Here is a 24,544-nt window from a genome sequence, read left to right as displayed (position 1 = left end):
AAAAAGTAAAAAGATTCTTTAACGCTACGTGGCTGCTCTGAAATCTTTGGTTGATATATTGTACCACTCCTTATATAGTAGGTCATGAAAATTCAGGTTTTTTGTGAGGGGAAAGTCAGGGAAAAGTCATGGAATTTTACATTTGACTTACGGTGGGTTTCCACACAGCGAAACACCTTGCGATTTTCGGCCAGCGAAATTTTGCCTCGGGGGCGTGACGGCCAAACCGCTAACCTTTTGACTGCAGTGTCTAGCCAGTGGTGGCAAGCGAGCTAATTAGGCTAATCAGCTAGTTCAAACGTTTAGGTACTTAATGAAGATATCCAGGGGTCTTTATGCCTCGACTAAGTTTATGTTGCCTATAAACAACAATTCATGTTCATAGAAACAACAAGGTCAATAAGACATAATATATTTCATACCTGTGTTGCAGCATGTAGCCTAGCTGTCTAGCTAGGTTTACAATGCAATCCAATGTCCGAAGATACTAGCATTTCGCCTGTCAGCTAGCTAAAGAGTTATAGTGTTTAAACTAACATATATAGTGGTCTATTTAGTGGTGTATGTGCTCTGACTAAGTTAGTGTGGCATATAAACCACAATTTGTGTTGATACAAGTGCCAATGTTCGTATAGAAACATTTTAATATACAAATACAAATTTACTAAGTCACTGAAAACAGCTGTTGTAAAGCCACTTCTCAAGAAGAATAACCTGGATGCCTCCATGCTAAGCAATTACAGGCCCATATCCAATCTACCTTTTATTGGCAAAATTATTGAAAAAGTAGTCTTTAATCAATTAACCACCTTCCTAACATCAAATGGGTATTTTGATTACTTTCAGTCTGGTTTTCGGGCAAATCACAGCACTGAAACGGCTCTCATTAAAGTTTCCAATGACATACGCCTCAACACAGATTCAGGTAAAACATCAGTCCTAGTGCTACTGGACCTTAGTGCAGCATTTGACACTGTTGATCACAATATTTTACTACACAGACTAGAACACTGGGTTGGATTTACAGGCATAGTTATCAGCTGGCTAAAATCATATCTACAAGAAAGGAGCTTCTTTGTTGCCATCGGAAACTGTACCTCAACACCAACGTCCTTGACCTGTGGTGTTCCCCAGGGGTCGATCTTGGGGCCACTATTATTCAACCTCTATATGCTCCCACTTGGACAAATCATTCAAAATAATTTGATTTCATATCATAGCTATGCAGATGACACACAAATTTACTTAGCTCTATCACCAAACAACTATGGTCCTCTTGAATCTATGTGTCAGTGTATAGAACAAATCAACACCTGGATGTCTCCAAATGTTCTTCAGCTGAACAAAGAAAAAACTGAAGTAATTATATTTGGTAAAAATGAGGAAAGACTTAGGGTTGCCACTCTCCTTGACACAAAAGGGTTGAAGGCAAAGGATACTGTTAAAAACCTTGGTGTATTAATTGACAGTGATCTAAATTTCAACAGCCACATGAAAGCGATAACTAAATCAGCTTTTTACCACCTCAAAAATATTGTCAAACTCAGAGGGCTGATGTCAAAACATGACTTAGAAAAACTCATTCATGCATTTATCTCCAGCAGGGTTGATTACTGCAATGGACTGTTCACAGGCCTTCCTAAAAAGACTATTAAACAGCTTCAGGTGATACAAAATGCAGCAGCTAGGACTCTAACAAAAACTAAAAGAACTGACCACATTACTCCAATTCTTAAGTCCTTGCACTGGCTTCCAGTAAGTCACAGAATTGACTTTAAAGCACTAATGCTTGTTTATAAATCAGTAAATGGAGCAGGACCTAAATACTTGTCAGACATGCTTCAGCAGTACACACCTTCTCGTCCTCTCAGGTCCCAGGTGAAAAACCTGCTAGTAAAACCTACAGTTAGAACTAAACATGGTGAAGCAGCTTTTAGCTGCTATGCGGCTCAGCTGTGGAACCAACTTTTAGGATGACATTAAAAGGCCCCAACTGTAGCCAGTTTTAAATCTAGACTTAAGACCAAACTGTTCTCAGGCGGCTTTCTGCTAACTGTGCGAAGTTACAAATTCTTAATCTGCCTCGATAATTATTCTATTTTGTCTTTTTATTACTTTTTTTACTACTTTTGCCTTTGTTTTTTTGCTTACTAATTATTCTTTATTTTTAAATGATTTTACCTTGTGTTTTATGTTTTCTTTTATTATGATCTTTACCTTTTAACTATTCTTTGACTATATTGCCCTTCTATGCTTTTATTTGTTATTATCGTTTGGTTTTGTTTATGTAAAGCACATTGAATGACCTCTGTGTATGAAATGTGCTATATAAATAAACTTGACTTGACTTGACTTGACTTACATACAAATGTTCGTGTTACAGCTCAGGTAGTCTCCGCCATCTTGGTCAGACTTTTTTGTAACTCCCTCCTCCAAACACAAACACGCAGACCTGATTGGTTCTCGAATGGTCCTCGTTTAAATAAAGTTAAACTTTCGCCAACTCGGCGATTCGCTCTCATTTCGCCCAACCAGGGCGAATTTCGTCTCCATTCAACCTCAATGAGAGCGACGCAAAATTTCGGTGTGTGGAAACCCTGAATGTTTACTTAAGATTAGAATTACTCACAATGGGAACATTCCTCTAAACCAAACCTTCTTTCTCTCTCTTGGCTGTTCACCCAATCAGAAAGCTGAAGCTCAGTTGGCCTATGAGCTGCAGGCTGCGAAGGAGCAGCAGAAGATCCGATTGGAGGAGATCGAGATCGAGGTGGTCCAGAGGAAGAAGCAGATCACCATTGAGGAAAAAGAAATCAACAGGACGGAAAAGGAGCTCATCGCCACAGTGAAGCGACCGGCCGAGGCTGAAGCCTACCGCATGCAGCAGGTGGCCGAAGGACAGAAGTGAGTACTGTCTCCGTCTGGTGGGCTCTGGTGGTTCTGGGGGCGGTGGAAGTGCAGTGGCTAAGAAGCTATGTTATCATGCAGTAGCCAGAAAAGTTGAGTTGCCTTGAGTTGATATGCTCTAAGGACACTGTCCCTTGTGATGTGTGTGTGTGTGTGTGTGTGTGTATTAGTGTTGTCACGATACCAAAATTATGACTTTGAAACGATACCTGCCATAAATATCACAATGCTCGATACTGAAACGATACTACGGCGAAATCCTAAGATATCTGGAAAAGAAAGGACTCATACCTCCTCCAAGTGTATTGAGTCATTTGTGTTGAATTCGGTGCACTTTTGTAGTGTGCAGGTTAATTCTGGGTTCTAAACTTCTACAATTCCTAAATAATAATTATTTTTTATAGTCAGTAAAATAGTAGGCCTACTTTGTGTGATTAAGTCCTTTATTGTTTGTTATAGTTCATTTACATTGTGTTGTGTTTTAGCAATAAAGTAGCTTTAAATAGCCAAACTAGGCTAGATCAAGGTCAGTGTTGAAATTACTGCATGCAAATCACTAAATGCTATGCAGAGGGGCCTAATCTTTAGGCCATCTGATGTACAGTATTGATGGGTTTCATCAGGTCCCTTTCCACAGGTGTATTAATTAAGCACCATGCAGTCTGCATTGATAATCAAGGTGCTTGATTTTATACACCTGATGAAACCCATGAATAGGCTACCCTAGGCCTTCCCGTGTTCATGGGATTTCTTTGACCGTTGCAATGGGAAAAATGTGAGGATGGTCTTCTTTGCGCCCAGTGTACAAGTATGACGTTCCAACCACTCAGGTCTTCGTCAGATAGGCCTACACCATTACCTGTTGCAATATATCTGTGTGCATTCCTACATTACGTCTATTTCTTTGATAACATGATTTGCTACCACGTAACAATAAGCCGCTATTATTATTAGGACTCAACGCGGTGGTAATATATGCTGTGGGCTTTAATTAGCGCATTTCGAGTAGCCTATCCTACATCTGGGCAATAATTATTGAACAAATTGCAGTTTACATGCCATGCCAAATATTACCAATAGTACTGACCGAACATGAAATAGATTGTTTGGTAGTGTTGGTAATGTTATTCTGGCGTGAACATTGCGCTTTCATCACGGTAGCACCCTATGATTACAGCTCGTTATGTCTCGTCAAAATTCATTGATGAAGGAAGGTTCGCTTTATCCCAGAGAACCATACTCGTTTCACTTAGGCTAGACTAAAACAAAATAGAAGAGAAGAACTTGGCACTAACCATGTAGTTGTGTTTTCTATAGCATATTTAAACTGTCGTTCTTTGAACTCTAAACCCTTTAAAAATGTTGGGATATGTCTGCGAGGTGTTTAGCCAAGTTCCATGCGTAGCCTACTGCTTTTAAATGACTTTGAAACATATTTTACAAACGGGCCTCTGTGTACCTGATGGCTTGCCTTCACTATTCGCGATGTATCCGAAATAATTCCAGATTTCACATCACCTTTTGTTTTATCCACCAGGCCGAGGACTGTCGGCAAAGAACTATGTTTACGTTGCTGCGCGCGCACTCACTCAGAGCTGCCTGCTTGACACGCCCACTTGACTAGCCCAGCAAGGAGCAGTGAGAGCAGCAGTTCACACACAGAATGTTATTATTTTAATAAAGTATCGATTCTAAAAACGTCGGAAATCGTATCGTTTTTTGCGTGAAGGCATCGTGATACCTTTTTAGTATCGATACACCGTGCAACACTAGTGTGTGTGTGTGTATGTATGTATATATATATATATATATATATATATATATATATATATATATATATATATATATATATATATATATATATATATATATATATATATATATATATATATATATATATATATATATATATATATATATATATAATATAATATAATATATATATATATATATGCGATCGCGTCACGTGTATTCCATTGACTTGAATGGGATTTCCCAACGTTCACTACGGTAAAATAAATTCATGTAATTACCGCTGCAAACATATAATTACCGCTGTCAATGGCAGCGGGTTTTGTGCTGCTGATCATATCACTCCATAAAGTATTCTGGTCACTTCTTCCATTGGAACTTCATTCAAAAGTGAAAGCAGGCGGTTGATCAGCTGTGTTCTAAAGAATGTTTGATTCAAGTTCAGCGTGTGTTGCGAACTATTTGTTTCTCAGCAAAAAGCCACTACCTAAAATGGTAACAAATAAGTGTAAAGAGACATATCGTCGAGTTTATTTTTTCGTTTTGGCAAGTAGGCGTATAATAAGCGGGATAATGTATAGGACGCCGGTCATTATGGGAAAATAAGTGCCGACAGTGCGAACCGGACCGGAGGGGTCTTGTTTCGCCCTGAAGGGACTTATTTTCCCAATAATGACCGGCGTTCTATACATTATCCCTTACATATATATATATATATTACATATATACATGTATACAAATTGCATTGGACAAAAGTGTCAACCAAATGTAATAAGTTCTGTGGGGGAGCTGTGCAGACACAGTGAAGCGAGAGGCAGAGGAAAGTCTAGCCACCTCATGCAAATGTTGGGCTCACCCCGATGTGCACATCTGGGATTTGATTTGCATATTTTGGTTATCAGTGTGTGTCGGAAGACTTTCCAGTTCAGCCAGTGACCACTCACTGTCATCCTCTGTCACTTAATGTCATTCATATCATTCACTTTGTTTAATCTCCCGTAAGCCCACTCTCTGTCTGTCTCTCTCTCTCTCATTCTCCTCTACTTGCTCTCTTGCGCTTTCTCTTATGTTCTTGTTCTCCTCCCCTTGCCCTCTGATTCCATCTCTTTCTTTCTCTCTCTCTCATTCTTGTTCTCTTCCCCTTCCCCTTTTTCTCTCTCTCTCTAAACCCTTTGTTTCTACTTCCAGGGTTAAGAAAGTGCTGACTGCCCAGGCCGAGGCTGAGAAGATTAGGTGCATCGGTGAGGCAGAGGCCGCCTCCATCGAGGCTGTGGGCAAGGCCGAGGCAGAGAAGATGAGGCTTAAAGCAGAAGCTTACCAGCAGTACGGAGAGGCAGCTAAGACTGCCCTGGTCTTGGAGGCTCTGCCCAAGGTATTGATTTGTGTGGTAGAAACAGAGAGAAAATGAGTGAAGGGAGAATTTTCCTCATGCATCTGTGTTCTTGTGTCGCTCAGTGTTGGACTGTTGGATAGCTATATGCAATTAACCATTAGCCGTTCTAGGTTATGTAGTTTGGTATAAAACGGTAACCTGACTCTCGCCAGATGTATTTCGTTCCGCCTAGCTCCACTCATCCATCTGGGATCGATCCATTGGAGAGGTGTTTCAGAAGGCTGGGCCTTATCAAAAATCCTTGCATATGATTGGATAAGCCACTTGTCCGTCATCTATTGACGTGCTACTTCAACCACTCACATCAAAGCCAACCCGTGACGCTGAGAACAGTCTCACAGTCGCTTCTACGCTACGTCACATCTATGAAACTCCCGCCCTGCGTCCTGATTGGCTCTACCATAAAATCTGGTGCCAAAATCACTCTCAACGGAACCGATCCCAGATGGATGTGAGTGGAGCTAGGCGGAGTGAAATTCATCTGGCGAGAGTCAGGTTAATAAAACAGAGCTCTGGCAAAAACATAAAAGAAACATAAAACAAAGCTGACTGTGATATCACTAACTGCATTTCCAAAAGAGACTAGCCAGCATGCCAGCAGACTTTTATCAAGGTCAATCGTGTCGGTGATGTTTGCAAGGTTCTTGCATTTTTCTTGACAAAAACTCCTCACTGTTGCTTTAAGTTTGTCAAGCATGTTTTTGTAAACTCTGATCTTAATATCATTTTGTGTGTGTGTGTGTGTTTCTGTGTGCAGATTGCTGCTAAAGTGGCAGCACCGCTGGCCAGGACCAGCGAGATCGTAATCTTGAGTGGCGATGGGAACCGCGTGACTGGCGAGCTCAACCGCCTGCTGGCAGAGCTGCCCGTGTCTGTGAACGCACTTACCGGAGTGGACCTGACTAAGGTGAGTAGTGGCACACGGCCCGACTAAGGCCCAGGCTACACCAGGTCCACAACTGAAGGGCTCCGTTCAAGGAGCATAAAAATAGTTTTAGAAGACTGGTGTAATTTTTCCGAATGTACGCGCCAATTTATTAGGAACATCTAGCTGGAACCGGGTCGGACCCCTTTTTGCCTTCAGAACTGCCATAATTCTTTGTGGCATGATGAATCCATTCTTTCACATTGTGGTATGAAAAACACTAAATTCTTACCCTACCAACCGAATGTCGCAGCAGAAATTGAGACCAGACCAGACAACATTTTTCCAATGTTCTACTGTCCAATTTTGGGGAGCCTGTGCAATTTGTAGCCTGTTTCCTGTTCTTACCTGACCCGGCTGCTGCCCTTCTGCTCCAAGGTTCAACGTGTTGTGTGTTCACAGATGCCCTTCTGCATACCTCAGTTGTAACGAATTGTAACCAGTCTGGCCCTTCTCCTCTGACCTCTGACCTCTAGCATCAGCAAGACATTTTTGCCCAGAGAACTGCTGCTCACTAGATATTTTCTTTTTCGGACCACTCTGTAAACCTTAGAGATGGATGAATGTGAAAATCCCAGTAGATCAGCAGTTTCTGAAATACTCAAACTACAGTAGCCCATCTGGCACCAAAAACTATGCCAGGTTCTTCCCCAATCTGATGCTTGGTTTGAACTCCAGCAGATCTTCTTGACCGCGTCTAAGTGCCTAAATGCATTGCTAGTGCCTAAATGCATGCGTTGCTGCCATTGCTAGTTAGATATTTGCGTTAAAGAGCAGGTGTACTGTACCTAATAAAGTTGCCAGCCATTAACTTGAAGCTTTTGTTTCCTGTACTTATTGATTTGCAAAGTATGCTAGCCTGTAAGCAGATAACAGGCCAGGCAAATGTTTTTCTAACTCAAAGCACCTGACCTAAGTCTGTTGTTTATTTCCAGATTCCACTCCTACAGAAGTTGACCAGTGCTCAGGCATAGACATGCTCACTATATGCACTCACCCCTGCCTTCTCCAGGAGACACGCAAAACTACAGTTCTCTCCTACCAGGAAAAAAAATTGAAATTACCTACACCTCAACAGCCTTATAATCATCATTCGCATGAATTTGTTTTTCAGTATCTAAATGTATAGACCTAGACAGCATTGCATGGAAAACCACTCACATTTAGCTGCACTTGCAAGCCTGTAGCAAGTTTACATTTAGTGGAATTTGGTTGTGCCTTGTTGTTCATTGTCTTTACCCAAGTGGCTTGACAGCCAAACCGCTTCTTATAATCTGGAAGCGGAGTTTTAATTCATTCCTGTGTCTATCTTCATGTCCAGCTCACATGTTGATAGAAACAGATGGATTTGAGTGCAGGTGCAGAACATCTCTTCTCTTGACATGATTGTGTTGTCCAAGCGATAGTTTGATGAGTAGTGCTTATTTACTAACCTCATTCTGAGTCTTGTAATGAAGATGCTGCCAAACAGCAGGGGTCAATTATTTGTTTTGTTTGTTTTTTTTAAAAATGATTTTTATATAGCTAGAATTTAGTTTTAAAGATCCTTTATCTACCTGTCTCTGGTTCTTACAGCTTTTGTGTATGTCTTTATTCTGTACTGTTAGACCGTGATACTGCAGAGAAAATTATGGTGACCTGTATTAAAAAATGTACGTAAAATCTATTTACAACACATCACTTGCATTCACACACACACAGAAGCGCACTAACACATGTATGTCAGTCTATAAATGTTGGTTAGGCCTTCTGTAGAGGTCATAACACACATTGTAATGTGTTTGGTCTCTATTGTTTAATTTGTTACTGATCTTTTTTTTTTTTTTTTTTTTTTACTTCAAACGTCCTGGTAAAAGTTATATTTGTAGTTTTGCAGTCTTTCACAATATATCCCATATTTACCATAAACATATGCATTTAGCTATTTCTGTTTTTGTTTATCTGTGAGCTGCCTGCTTGTAGTTCTCAAGAATCCATCCTTTTGTTGAAATGTGATTTTGTACGTACAACAGGTATTTTTTCTTCTTTGTTTTATTTTATTTTTTACACATATACACATATGGGAATGACAAACCACTGATGTTGCCTTGGTAATTTGTGAAAACATTGTGACCTCAGGTCTGAGATGTTCATTAAAAACAAAAATCATTTTACTTTTACAAAAATGTTTTGCCATTTCGTAATTATGTTGATCATCAGTAATGTCTTCTCTCTGTAGGACATGTTGCCAAAAAATAAAAGAAAAACTATCTTACTGTTCTTTCTCACTGTAGACAGAATGCATGACCATCAGGCGGCACCCTGGGGGCAGGTCTAAGTATATGGTTTATTGACAAACCTAGGAGTCCTGTGATTTACCACTTTCTCTGTGCTAAATTTTCCCAGTTAGTCACTGAATCATGCACTTGGAATACCTTTCAGGTAATGTCTCATCAATGTCTGCAAGTGCTACAGCTGTCTGGAATTATCGTAATGTTAGTGGATTTGAGTACCACGTTATCGCTAATGACTAGATCCACTCACAAGTGCCCTCCAGCAGGCATTCCTCCAGAAAACAATGATCTTTGGTAAATCGAGCTTTCTTTGTATCCTACCTACTGGTGTCTACCTCCGAGACAAATTGTTAGCTGTGGAGTAAGTGATTGCTTTGAGACATCCTTAGTGCCTTTATAGTTCCAGTAGCAAACTCAAGAGTGCTAACAGAGTAAGCTCTAGTGTACTCCAGATCACCTTGTGCACAAGGCGTGTTGGTATGCACTGCACTGGCCCTGTTGCTTTAAAGGCTGAAAAATCTTTTTTTTTTTTTTTTTTTTTTTTTTTAACTAACCATGGACTAACCATGACTTATGAAGATATAAGGTTGTAGTAAACAATTTCTCTATATGCCTTTAACTTTATCTATAACTTTGTTAAGTTCTCTAAGGATTAATATTCACCTATTTCTTCTTGTACTTTATGATTCAGAAGGTGTATTTGTTCGAGATGTGTCCTGTAATGACTTGTAAACGCAGTTGCACTGATTTGTATCATGGAATCAGATGTAATCATTATGCTTTTACATATTGAAATCACTGGAGCATTTATGTGATCATAACTTGTATTCAAAGTTGTTTATTTATACTGATAAAAATCACATGAGATGGTCATCATGTGTGTGTAGTGTCTTTATTTTATGGGAAGGTGTAGTGTCCAACATCTCCTCTGGTCATATTTCCTGTGTGGTATCTTAGTCTAAGTCATCAGAAACATGCTTTTACATGTACATTTATTAATTTGGTGGACGCATTTGTCCAAAGCGACGTACAGCAATGGTGTAGGGCAGGCGATTAACTTCTTTTTTTACTTCTACGTTTTACTTCATCTCTGACTATGCTTTAAAAGTCTCAAAAGCAGTTGCTGCCCAATACTCTTAATTGGACTTAATTTCCCATCATGTTGTGTTAGTTAAAGAAATGACTCCCTCCCTCATACACACACACACACACTGCCTTGTGCTTGGATACTCCCAGGGCCACGCCAGAGATTGTTTGAAGGCCCTGCCTCTCAAATACATACACCACCGTAATCTCACACGGTCATTTAGGCTACTGTAATGCTTGAAGCAAACCTCCCGGCCCAGTCCTAACAAGGCATCTGTCCCTGTAGACTCAGCAGAGGTCCTGCTGCTAATCAGAGGGAGCCCATATAATATCCCCCCATCTAGTCTAGGATGGCAGTCAGGTTTCAGGGGGGCCCTGGTGGTGATGGAAATGACTCTGTTTGTGTTAATGCGTCTCAGTGTGCATATGGGAAGCAGCGTCTTGATGCCCCCTGGTGGGTGAGAGGGGCACTGGTCGCAGTTTGGATGTTGCTGTGGAGACTTTGAGTGTTCCTGCAGCACTTTGGACTTGTAACGGCATGTAGAGAGTAGCAGTGAGTTAAGTATTTACACAGTTATCACCATTATGATCAAATGCTAGATGGGGAGAACATAAATGAAATCTTGAAATGTCGAAAGGCCTATTGATATGTTGGCTATCATGTCGAAAGGCCTATTGGTAGCTTGCTGGATGAGTCAGGTTAACTGTACTAGCAGCCATATCCATGTGCTGCGAAGTCTGTTGTCTCTCCTACTGCGCCACAAGAGAGTTTTCTTAAACTGATACTCAGGATTTCAATGGTGCAAGTCAAGTGTGTATTGGGAAACCTCAGCTTTTCTGCATGGTTTTAAGAGTGCAATGACTTATTGTGTGTGCGGCAGTGAGCAGGACTAATGCACGTAAGGCTGCTGGAGGTATCCCCGGACGTGTACTCAGTGCCTGTGCTGTGCAGCTGACTGAGGTTTAGACTGACACATTTAATCTGTCACTAGCCCAGGCAGTTGTCCCTGCGTGCTTTGAAACCACCTCCATCGTGCCAGTGCCAAAACACTCCACTGCAACAAGCCTTAATGACTTCCGTCCAGTTGCACTCACCCCTATCAGCATGAAGTGCTTCGAGAGGCTGGTCCTGGCCCATCTCAAGACCTGCTTACCACCTTCACTGGACCCCTTCCAATTCGCCCACCTCAGAACAGGAACACGGAGGATGCCATGTCTACGACACTTTACTCTGCCCTGTCCCACCTTGACAATAGCAACACCTATGTGAGTAATGCTGTTCATTGACTTTAGTTCAGCATTCAACACCATCATCCCCTCCAAACTGATCACCAAACTCAGTGAACTGGGCATCAATACCTCCCTCTGTAACTAGATTCTGGACTTCCTAACCAACAGACCTCAGTCTGTTAGGTTAGATAATCACACCTCCTCAACCATCACTCTAAACACCGGTGTACCACAGGGATGTGTGCTGAGCCCTCTCCTATACTCCCTCTTCACCTATGACTGTACACCTGTACATGGCTCTAACATCATGGTCAAGTTTGCAGATGACACTACAGTGATTGGTCTCATCAGCAACAACGATGAAACGGACAAGGTGGAGGTCCAGCACCTTACATCGTAGTGCACTGACAACAACCTGGCTCTCAACAACAAAAAGACCAAAGAGCTCATTGTGGACTTCAGGAAGTCTAAAGCTGGCATACACACCCCCATTCTCATCAACGAGACTGAGGTGGAGCATGTCACCAGCTTCAAGTTCCTGTGTCCACATCTCTGAGGACCTCTCTTAGACCCTCAACACCTCTACCCTGATCAAGAAGGCTCACCAGTGTCTTTTCTTTCTGAGGAGACTAAAGAAGGTCCATCTGTCTCCTCAGATCCTGGTGAACTTCTACCGCTGCACCATTGAGAGTATCCTCAGCAACTGTGTCACAGTTTGGTATGGCGACTGCTCTGCCCACGACCGAAAGCACTGCTGAAAACTGCCCAATGCATCACCGGTTCCTCACTCCCCTCCATCAAGGCCATCAGGGCAAGCTTGCGTAAAGCGCACAACATCATCTGTTCTCACCCCAACCACAAACTGTTCTCCCCACTCCCCTCCGGGAGGTGTTACAGTTCTCTCCGCACCCAAACCAGCAGGTTCAAAGGAAGCTTCTTTCCTGCGGCTGTCACCTTACTGAACTCTAACTGCATCCTGGTGACAACCAATCAACTAAGACCCCAACCCCCCACTCCCCCGTCCCGCCCGATGCCTCCTTGCCTGTGCTGTTGAGGTTTCATCGACTCTTGGCGACCGTGAAACGTGAATCCCACCCATAGTGTTCTATTTATTTACAAATGTACATACTATATAATTACACTTACATAGCCTTATTCTACCGCTCTTCATACTATCCATCCTGCATATACACTTATTCTTAATACTCTTATAATGTTACTGTATTTGCACTACAATGGTACTGTTACCACACTGCACATAGCTGTACAAACTGTATTTGTCTATATGGTTCATACTGAATATCCGGTAACACTTTATTTTAAGGTTCACATGTTAGCCACCAATACATACCTAACTAGATGTACCGCATAGCGGTACAAAATATGACCGCCGCTCAGTCCTGTACATCCGTTCCGCGAAAATAAATCACACTTCAATTTGTCTCCATATTTTACTCCATCCCCCACTCTTGAAACTTTTGTGTATGCTTGTTTGGCATGCCTGAGTGTGTGTGTGCGGCTGCACAAAAAGTAGCCTACTGGTGCTGAAAAGGTGAATAGATTGTAGAATAGCCAAAGAAGATGTAGCATTGTTATAAAACCTTTAAAATCTCTAAACAATCACAAGTAGGGCAGTTCATCACAGTTCATCCATTGCAACTGGATTGATGAAAGGTCACTTACACCTGTAGGCTACATTGTATTTGGGAAAAGCAAAAGGTATCAGCATATTGTTATTTATTTATTTATTTATTTATTTATTTTTTATGTATTTTTAAACAAAAACATCTCTGTCAGTTCCATGCCGTTTTCAACAGCTATCAAAAACAAAGGTCATTTTTGGATGGATGGATTTTTTGTGAATGTTTCTTCTTCTACATAAGATTTTAGTCATCTTTAGTTCATGTAATACTTTATTGTCAATGCACAAATTAAGTAACAGTAGTCTGAAACGTTATTGTTAATGCACAAATTAAGTAACAGTAGCCTAGTCTGAAACGAAATGCTGTTTTACATCTAACCAGTGGTGCAAATAACTGACATGTCCAAATGGGCCTTGATGAAATGCGTCGCTAGACTGTTCATACACATTTTAACGGGCCAAAGTTGAAGAGCTTTTGTCCGTTATTGTTAGTGCAAATATAGGCTGATTCATGTTCCCTTGCATTGTTTAACTGAGGTCCATGGCTAGTCTGGCTTTCATCAGACCAAGCTCAATCTTTTAAGAAATCAAAAAACTAGATGTACCGCATAGCGGTACAAAATATGACCGCCGCTCAGTCCTGTACATCCGTTCCGCGAAAATAAATCACACTTCAATTTGTCTCCATATTTTACTCCATCCCCCACTCTTGAAACTTTTGTGTATGCTTGTTTGGCATGCCTGAGTGTGTGTGTGCGGCTGCACAGAAAGTACCCTACTGGTGCTGAAAAGGTGAATAGATTGTAGAATAGCCAAAGAAGATGTAGAATTGTTATAAAACCTTTAAAATCTCTAAACAATCACAAGTAGGGCAGTTCATCACAGTTCATCCATTGCAACTGGATTGATGAAAGGTCACTTACACCTGTAGGCTACATTGTATTTGGGAAAAGCAAAAGGTATCAGCATAATGTTATTTATTTATTTATTTATTTTGTATTTATAAACAAAAACATCTCTGTCAGTTCCATGCCGTTTTCAACAGCTATCAAAAACAAAGGTCATTTTTGGATGGATGAATTTTTTGTGAATGTTTCTTCTTCTACATAAGATTTTAGTCATCTTTAGTTCATCTAATACTTTATTGTCAATGCACAAATTAAGTAACAGTAGTCTGAAACGTTATTGTTAATGCACAAATTAAGTAACAGTAGCCTAGTCTGAAACGAAATGCTGTTTTACATCTAACCAGTGGTGCAAATAACTGACATGTCCAAATGGGCCTTGATGAAATGCGTCGCTAGACTGTTCATACACATTTTAACGGGCCAAAGTTGAAAAGCTTTTGTCCGTTATTGTTAGTGCAAATATAGGCTGATTCATGTTCCCTTGCATTGTTTAACTGAGGTCCATGGCTAGTCTGGCTTTCATCAGACCAAGCTCAATCTTTTAAGAAATCAAAAAAATAAATAGCGGGCAGATCAGGCTGGGTTCACCCAGCCTAGTCCATAGGCACCCGATATTGTTTAATTTTCCGATTGAGATATACACGCTCTGGCTATTCTAAATGCAAAAATGCATCAGGGAGTTATGACAAAACGGTAACTAACAAACTAGATCCTAATAGAAAGTTGTTAGCTTCCCTAAGCTACAGGTAGGATTATAAGGTAGGCCTATTTACAACATAAATTGTCAATAGGCTATGCTGGCGACACAAATAAAATCTACTTTGGAAACCAATGGCTTCGCTTTACAGTATCAAGCCGGACTTAAACTGTCATATCGTGGCGAAAAGTTGTAATAACATTCACGCAGCTCCATGAGTCAAGGAAAGCGCGAATGAAGTAGCCACTTCTAAATGGGACCCACTACACAGTAGCTTAAGGTGTTTTGCTAAAGCAGCCATAATGAAATGAAGGTGTCATTGTTTGGATACTTCACACACACGTGCTTTTTAATTTCACAGACTACAACTACCAAGTTGTAATCAAAGCAAATCGATTCCCCTCTCACACCCTGCACGCACTTAAAAACAAAATAAACAGGCGCGTCTCAGTCTCACGATGTATAGGCAAAACTGTATCAGACCGGTGTAACGTTGGTAAATCTTCCATTGCACAGAATGATTTTGTAGCACGTGCAATAAATGACAGTCGAAAGATACAAACAGTGCTGCTATACATTTGCTTTGTATAACCGCATTTATAGTTTTCTACAAATGCAATAAATCAAATGCCTCCATCACTCAACCAACGCTAACGGTAACATTACCTAGGTCCTTATTGATATTACAAGATTAACGCATTACCTGCAGTAAAAACCAAGCATGTCCGATAAACATCCTCAGATTTATTTCGGCTTCAAGAAGAAATGGGAATTACACTTAATGTGAACATCGTCCTATCCTTATTAAATGTTCGCTGCGGTTACAGTCCTTGTATGAAGCATCCATTGTTTTTTCCAACCCACTTTTAACTTCCAACAAAATTACGCCTCACTGCAACGATCGCCATCTAGTGGACAAACGACTACTTTCGCCAATACTGAAAATGCAGCCATGAAGATGATGATGAATATTTATTTTGGCTTTCTTTTAATCCTACTGAATTTGTAATTATGTATCGGCCGTTCTAATACCGATAGTATGTGGGTGCCTGTGTGTGTGCATGTGTATATGTGTGCACCGCCATTTACAGGCCAATGAGTGCCTTTTTTTTTTTTTGCGGTTCAGGGGTCCCAGCACGGTCCCCGGTCCCCGGGACTAAATGACTAAAAAGGGCTACATACCCACCAAATATTATGTACTCCGGTGGTTCGGTGTCCCGGTATCAATGACCAAAAATTCAGGGAGTAGATGACGGAAAATTCTTGAATTGTGTGCATGTGTGCGTGTACAAATTTATGTTTATGTGTGTGTGGTGTGTGTGTGTGTGTTTGTGCATGTGCATGCATGCGTACATATGTCTACTGTGTGAGTATGTGTCATAACGTTATGATTACTGTAAATGTATGTGTGTGCGTGTGTATCTGTTTATGCACATGTGTGCACATGGAATGGGTTAACATGACCCCTGGAGGCAAAACATAACGGAAAAAATTGGTCATCCTAGGCCCTACAGTTCTCAAGATATTCACAGAGAACTGTGTCTGCCCTACCCTCCTTCGGGGGGGGTCCAGTCCAGCTGGGGCTACAGATCAAAACGAAGAATGACGGTTCCATGCTATCCATGTGGGGGTACATGCCCACCAAGTTTTGTGTACCCCGGTCTTTCAGTGTCCCGGGAATCCTTGTTGGTGTACGTCACTAAATGTACACATAAATTATTTTATTGTAAGGCCCCCCATGAACGAAAGTACACAAAACTTGGCATGTATTCGGAGGGTGTCATAATGATCCTACACTTTTAATTTCATGCAGTTTTGACCTTGTCAGCCAGAGATATTGTGATGAAAACACTTAATTTTTTGCTTTTTAATTTTTAACTAGGTGGCGCTATACATGAAATAAGTGGTAATGGATGGGTTGACATGCCCCCTTAAGACCAACATACATAAAAAAGGTAGACCTCCTAGGCCCTACGGTTCTCGAGATATTCACAGAAAACTGTCTCCAGCCACCTACAGGCCAGTTGGTGTATAGTAACATAAATTCATTTATTGTGTGGCCCCCCATGAACGGAATTCCACAAAACTTGGCGTGCATACAGAGGGTGTCATAATGATCCTACAATTCCAATTTCGTGCAGTTTTGACTATGTTAGGTCACAGATACCTTCAATTACTTTTTTGTGTTTAACTAGGTGGCGCTATACATGAAATGAGTGGTTATGGAATGGGTTGACATGGCCCCTTGAGATCAACATACAAAAAAAAATGGTCCTCCTAAACCCTACGGTTTTGAGATATTCACAGAAAACTGTGTCGCCCTACCCTCCTTTCGGGGGTCCAGTCCAGCGGGGGCTACAGATCAAAACAAAAACGATGGTTCCATGCTATCCATGTGGGGTTACATGCCCACCAAGTTTCGCGGTACCCGGTCTTTCAGTGTCCCGGGAATCATTGACGGAAATTTGGGCATGCGAAAAAGAAAAAAAAAAAAAAAAAAAACACATGCATGCACATGCACAAATACACAAGCACGCACATACACACACACACACACACACCCACACACATAAACATAAATTTGTACATGCACACATGTACACAATTCAAGAATTTTTCCCGTCATTTACTCCCTGAATTTTTGGTCATTGATACCGGGACACCGAACCACCGGGGTACATGAAATTTGGTGGGTATGTAGCCCCACTAGACTTTACACGGAAAAATTTAATTTAGGCCCCCGGGGACCACCACCACCACCCCCCCCCCCACCCCGGGCTGGGCCCCCAAACCAAAAAAAAAAAACAGTTTTTCCTAAATAACTTTACGGAGCCCTAGAGGGGTCATCGCAAAATGTTTTGCATGTTGAGAGAATGTGCTTTCGTTTTACTACATTGTGCTTGTTTAACTAAATTGTGCCCTCGTGATAACTATATTGTGCACTTTCGTTTTACTAAATCGTGCGCTCGTTTTACTAAATTGTGCTTTCGGGTTTACTAAATCGTGTGCACAATTTACTATATTGTGCTCTCGTTTTTACTATAGTGTGAGCTCATTTTACTAAATTGAGCTCTCATTTTAAGCATAGTAAAACGAGGGCACAATTTATTAAACGAAAGTGCACTATTTACTAAAACGAAGCACGATTTATTAAAACGAGAGCACAATTTGTGAACATGGTTATAGAACATTGTGTGCACGATCTACTTAAACGTGGCCACAATTTGTAAAACGTGCACTCAATATTGTCTTGACACATGTAAACATGAGCACGTTATAGTATATTCGAGATCTCGATCTACTAAAACGCACCCACGAATAATTAAAACGTGGGCTCGAAGAAATTAAATTGTGTGCACAAAAACATAGTGTGGTGTCAAGGGGTATCCCCGGGAATGACGTCGGGAGGTGTGTCGCTTGTAGTGACGTAGAGGGAATCTCATTGATTGCAGTGCACCTGGTTATAGCCCCGTTAGGTAGGCTGTAGGTGGGAGAGCGGATGATTGTGTGTGTTTGTACAGGCCCCTTGCCAACATCGTCCAGCTGAATGTTTGGCGAAGTTTTGAGTGTTTGTTGAGGTCCAAGTGTATGCAGAGCTGTGGTGTTTATCTTGAAGCGGTGAGCTGGGCTACATAGCCTGAGAAGCTGAGCATCGTGAACGACACTGTTTGTCTCCCGTTTCATAGTCCGTATCAAAGCTTACCTCGTTGTGTGCATCATTGGTGTGCGCGTGGGTTATATGGTGAGGCCCATCGGACGCTAGAGGGAACCTTATTGTATTGGGTGGGTATTAGGCGATACTACTAATACGCAGTAGCCTATTTGTACTAACAGTAGGTCTACGTGTTGTAATTGTTTGGGAGCTTGTCGCTGTGATGTGCTTCGATTGACTTCTAGACCTCACAGTTAAGTCAACAATCCAGGAGATAGTGGAAACCGGTCATTAGGCTACAATAGAGCCCGCGAGTAGCCTTTGTAGCCTAGTAGAATTTCCCCATTATGGGTCTCCATAGCTGGCGGTTGACACCACAGTGCCCCTGCTACAAAGAGTAGAAGTCCGCTATAAAACATGACCACCTAAAGTCTTTAATTAGCTGCTTACGGTTATCATCACATTACCAATATGAACTGTTACAGACAGCTGAAGGCCTAATCCATGTCAAGGTAACACGAAGTTGCCACCACAGCACAGCGAGCGGTGAGAAAATGTCGGGAATTACTAAATACATATTTCGAGAGCTCAATTTAGGCCTACAACGGGGTCACGATGTATTAATTCGAGGGCTCAATTAAAGGAAAACGTGCTCACGTTTTATTAATTCGAGGGCTTAATTAAAGGAAAACGTGCTCACAAATTATCACGACCAGAAAAAATATCACTTAAAGTGAGCTCTCCCGGGCTCCGTAATAACTACCTGAACCGTGGCACTGAGGATGAAGAATCTTTTATGGTATGTTGGTCTCAAGGGCCCACATCAACCTGGCTCATAATCACTCATTTGTGATTTGCACCCCCACCCCCCGGTAAAAAATGAAAATGCAATATTATTCTGCTTTAATTGCCCCTATCTTCAGTTAAGATGTTCAGAACTGCACCAAAGTTTATATGTATGATTGACCTGGCATTCTCTGGGGGTATGCGTAGAATTTCATCCATGGGGGGGACTAAAAAAATTAGGTTATGTGTACATTTAGTGACTGTACACTCATTGGCCTGTAAATGGCGGTGCACACATATACACATGCACACACACAGGCACCCACATACTATCGGTATTAGAACGGCCTATACATAATTATAAATTCAGTAGGATTAAAAGAAAGCCAAAATATATATTCATCATCATCATCATCATGGCTGCATTTTCAGTATTGGCGATAAGTAGTCGTTTGTCCACTAGATGGTGCATCGTTGCAGTGAGACGTAATTTTGTTGGAAGTTAAAAGTGGGTTGGAAAAACAATGGGCGCTTCCTACAAGGACTGTAATTTACCATAGCGACATTAATAAGGATAGGACGATGTTCACATGAAGTGTAATTCCCATTTCTTCTTGAAGCCGAAATAAATCTGAGGATGTTTATCGGACATGCTTGGTTTTTACTGCAGGTAGTTAATCTTGTAATATCAATAAGGACCTAGGCAATGTTACCGTTAGCGTTGGTTGAGTGATGGAGGTATTTGATTGATTGCATTTGTAGAAAACTATAAATGCGGTTATACCAAGCAAATTGATAGCAGCATTGTTTGTATCTTTTCGACTGTCATTTATTGCACGTGCTACAAAATCATTCTGTGCAATGGAAGATTTACCAACGTTACACCGGTCTGATACAGTTTTGCCTATACATGCGTGAGACTGAGACGCCTGTTTATTTTGTTTTAAGTGCGTGCATGGTGTGAGAGGGGAATCGATGTGCTTTGATTACAGCTTGGTAGTTGTAGTCTTGTGAAATTAAAAAGCACGTGTGTGTGAAGTATCCAAACAATGACACCTTCATTTCATTATGGCTGCTTTAGCTACTGTGTAGTGGGTCCCATTTAGAAGTGGCTACTTCATTCGGCTTTCCTTGACTCATGGAGCTGCGTGAATGTTATTACAACTTTTCGCCCGCGATATGACAGTTTAAGTCCGCTTGATACTGTAAAGGCGTAAGCCATTGGTTTCAAAGGAGATTTTATTTGTGTCGCCAGCATAGCCTATTGACAATTTATGTTGTAAATAGGCCTACCTTATAATCCTACCTGTAGCTTAGGGAAGCTAATAGCTTTCTATTACCGTTTTGTCATAACTCCCTGATGCATTTTTGCATTTAGAATAGCCAGAGCGTGTATATCTCAATGGGAAAATTAAACAATATCGGTGCCTATGGACTAGGCTGGGTGAACCCAGCCTGATCTGCGCGCTATTTATTTTTTGATTTCTTAAAAGATTGAGCTTGGTCTGATGAAAGCCAGACTAGCCATGGACCTCAGTTACACAATGCAAGGGAACATGAATCAGCCTATATTTGCACGAACAATAACGAAAGCTCTTCAACTTTGGCCCGTTAAAATGTGTATGAACAGTCTAGCGACGCATTTCATCAAGGCCCATTTGGACATGTCAGTTATTTGCACCACTGGTTAGATGTAAAACAGCATTTCGTTTCAGACTAGGCTACTGTTACTTAATTTGTGCATTAACAATAACGTTTCAGACTACTGTTACTTAATTTGTGCATTGACAATAAAGAATTACATGAACTAAAGATGACTAAAATGTTATGTAGAAGAAGAAACATTCACAAAAAATCCATCCATCCAAAAATGACCTTTGTTTTGATAGCTGTTGAAAACGGCATGGAACTGACAGAGATGTTTTTGTTTATAAATACATAAAAATAAATAAATAAATAACATTATGCTGATACCTTTTGCTTTTCCCAAATACAATGTAGCCTACAGGTGTAAGTGACCTTTCATCAATCCAGTTGCAATGGATGAACTGTGATGAACTGCCCTACTTGTGATTGTTTAGAGATTTTAAAGGTTTTATAACAATGCTACATCTTCTTTGGCTATTCTACAATCTATTCACCTTTTCAGCACCAGTAGGCTACTTTCTGTGCAGCCGCACACACACACTCAGGCATGCCAAACAAGCATACACAAAAGTTTCAAGAGTGGGGGATGGAGTAAAATATGGAGACACATTGAAGTGTGATTTATTTTCGCTGAACGGATGTACAGGACTGAGCGGCGGTCATATTTTGTACCGCTATGCGGTACATCTAGTTGATATAATCTTAATAATGACCTTGTAAGCCTTGATCTCTACATACTAATTAGTAGTAAGTACCAAAATAGAATATGCATAACCTACTTGTATACTGTCTGAATAAATCCCAAATAGTAGGAGAACAGTTGTAGAATAAGCAAGTGTATGGCTCAACCTCATTGCTGCATTTCACTGCCCAGGTTGCTGTGTGAAATAGCACTTAATAACTGGGAGATTGGCTCCCATTCTAAAGTGGAAACTGGTTCCTTGGTAGCAAGCACATTATCATCAGTAATACCTCTGCAGAATGTACTTATTAGTCATGAATTGGTTCCATATTCTAAAGTCAGGCATTATTATTATTAAAAATTATATGATGGGAACAGTCTAGACTATAACTCCTGGTCAATACAGACATTCTTTACCCTTAATACATTGCTAGTGCATACATTGTTCATTCAAAATATGGTCCCTGTTCTAAAGTAGAGGCTGGGACAATGTTTATTTAACAAGTTCTGTAAACATGTTACATTGTACTCTCAATGAGCTCACAAAGCACAAAAAGACTAGCAATACCTTCTCCCAATACTGATAAAATACTAGTCCACTCTGGCAAGTAAATAGCAAATGTTCTTTTGTGTGATTTCTTTACTGCTACTATAGTTTTCAGGCAAATAGGCATGCTGTGTACAAGTTTTTGATATGTGGTAGGTGGGTCCCGTTTCAAAGAAGACCACCACAGATGTGTTGAATGACAATTCTTTTGCCCTTTTTATTTGTTTAAAAGATGTGTTTTTATCCTGTCAAATCTAGTTAAACTAGCTTTTGCTAGTCTTTTTGTGCTTTGTGAGCTCATTGAGAGTACAATGTAACATGTTTACAGAACTTATTAAATAAACATTGTCAGTGCTGTCACTTTTCTCATCTTCTTTTCTATTGTTAACACCCTCCCAGCCTCTACTTTAGAACAGGGGCCATATTTTGACATATCATGACTAATAAGTACATACTGCAGAGGTATTACTGATGATAATGTGCTTGCTGCCAAGGAACCAGTTTCCACTTTAGAATGGGAGCCAATCTCCCAGTTATTAAGTGCTATTTCACACAGCAACCTGGGCAGTGAAATGCAGCAATGAGGTTGAGCCATACACTTGCTTATTCTACAACTGTTCTCCTACTATTTGGGATTTATTCAGACAGTATACAAGTAGGTTATGCATATTCTATTTTGGTACTTACTACTAATTAGTATGTAGAGATCAAGGCTTACAAGGTCATTATTAAGATTATATCAATAATAAAGGCCTAATTCGTCATGAACAAGAAATTTGTGAATACACACCTAACAAATGGTTAATGTTGCCTAACACATGCCTTACAAGTCACTAATACAGGTATTAATTAGCTATGTATTGGTAGCTAACATGTGAACCTTAAAATAAAGTGTTACCGAATATCTATATTTATTCAGTTTTTCTCATAATATATTCTGTTAATACACATACACTGCATATATCTATATTATTCTTACTACTATTATATTGTTACTGCTACTACATTGCACATATCTGTACATGTTGTTCATACATTGCTCATATCACATAGCCATATTTATTCTGCTCTTATAAAGTAACTGCTAATACACTGCACATATTTATATCTAATTTATATTACTCTAAACCATGTTCTGTAAACCAACTGCATACTAGTGTCTACACTGCACTATATTTCTTGTCCTGTCTATGCACCACCTCTTTATATTTTGTATATCACATTGCACTTTTCTGCTTTTTTTGCACTTTGGTTAGATGCAAACTGCATTTCGTTGGCTTTGTACTTTGACAATAAAGTTGAATCTAATCTAATTAACCAGTAGGTGGCAGTGTATGCTTTCTTTGTTGCAGTTGGGGGCAGCCGTGGCCTACTGGTTAGCACTTCGCACCTGTAACCGGAGGGTTCAAACCCCGACCAGTAGGCACGGCTGAAGTGCCCTTGAGCAAGGCACCTAACCCCTCACTGCTCCCACGCCGCTGTTGATGCAGGCAGCTCACTGCGCTGGGATTAGTGTGTGCTTCACCTCACTGTGTGTACACTGTGTGCTGTGTGTGTTTCACTAATTCATGGATTGGGATAAATGCAGAGACCAAATTTCCCTCACGGGATCAAAAGAGTATATATACTTATATACTTGTCCAAAAACAATTAATGTGGCAGCAATATGAACTGACATGCCCACTTGATATGAACAGTGTTCCTTGTTTAGTCTATGCTCAGTTTTACAATTTGTTTTTCAAAATAGCATAATGTGTAGTGTAAAGTTGTGTTTTCCTCTACACCATAGGCCTGCAATAATTTCCTGATATCTACCGTGTACCATTTTTTATTGTGTCACAAAAAAACTACATTCTACATTGTGGTTACCAATGCCAAGCCATCCTTCCCTTTTTGTGGACCCTGTTTTTATTATAAGGACGGTACTTAAATTCACTCATGCAAAAGTTCATATGCCATTTGGCACTATTACCTTCATTCATTCATTATTACTTTCACATGAAATATGAAAGTCCAAGACATTTTTTGTTGTATATTGAGAAAACCTGTGCTCGTTTTACAAAATCGTGTGCTCATTTCACTAAATTGTGTACTCATTTTTTTATAAATTGTGTGCTTATTTAACTAAAGCATGTGCTCATTTTGTAAATTGTGCCCATTTTACTAAATCATGCACACATTTTACTAAATTGTGGACTTGTTTTACTAAATTGTGCTCTCATCTTAATTTAGTAAAATGAGTGCATTATTTTCCAAAATGAGAGCACTATTTACTAAAAACAAGTGCACAATCTAGTAATGAGGGTACAATTCAGTAAAAACAAGCAAGAAAATGTAGTAACACAAGAACAGTTTATGAAAATGAGCACACACAACAAGTAAAATGAGCACAACGCATTGATGTGATAAAAAGGCAA

The 24,544-nt window shown here is 40.4% G+C and overlaps 1 protein-coding gene across 2 annotated transcripts in view; it reads left to right on the top strand.

The window, feature by feature from the left end:
- The window catches only part of LOC125310638 (flotillin-2a), a 33,968-nt gene extending 23,845 nt beyond the window's left edge, over positions 1–10,123 (top strand). For both annotated transcript variants that reach the window (XM_048268260.1, XM_048268253.1), the window contains exons 8-11: positions 2,690–2,904; positions 5,848–6,031; positions 6,810–6,959; positions 7,913–10,123. In XM_048268260.1, coding sequence (XP_048124217.1) covers positions 2,690–2,904; positions 5,848–6,031; positions 6,810–6,959; positions 7,913–7,951 — 588 coding nt within the window. In that variant the 3' untranslated portion in view covers positions 7,952–10,123. The remainder of the gene's footprint in view (positions 1–2,689; positions 2,905–5,847; positions 6,032–6,809; positions 6,960–7,912) is intronic.
- The last annotated feature ends 14,421 nt before the right edge of the window (positions 10,124–24,544 follow it).

Source organism: Alosa alosa, chromosome 2, assembly GCF_017589495.1.
Source record: "Alosa alosa isolate M-15738 ecotype Scorff River chromosome 2, AALO_Geno_1.1, whole genome shotgun sequence".
Classification (NCBI taxonomy): Eukaryota; Metazoa; Chordata; class Actinopteri; order Clupeiformes; family Clupeidae; genus Alosa; species Alosa alosa.
Note: the sequence above shows the minus strand (reverse complement) of the source record. Positions and strands in the feature narration are given on the sequence as shown.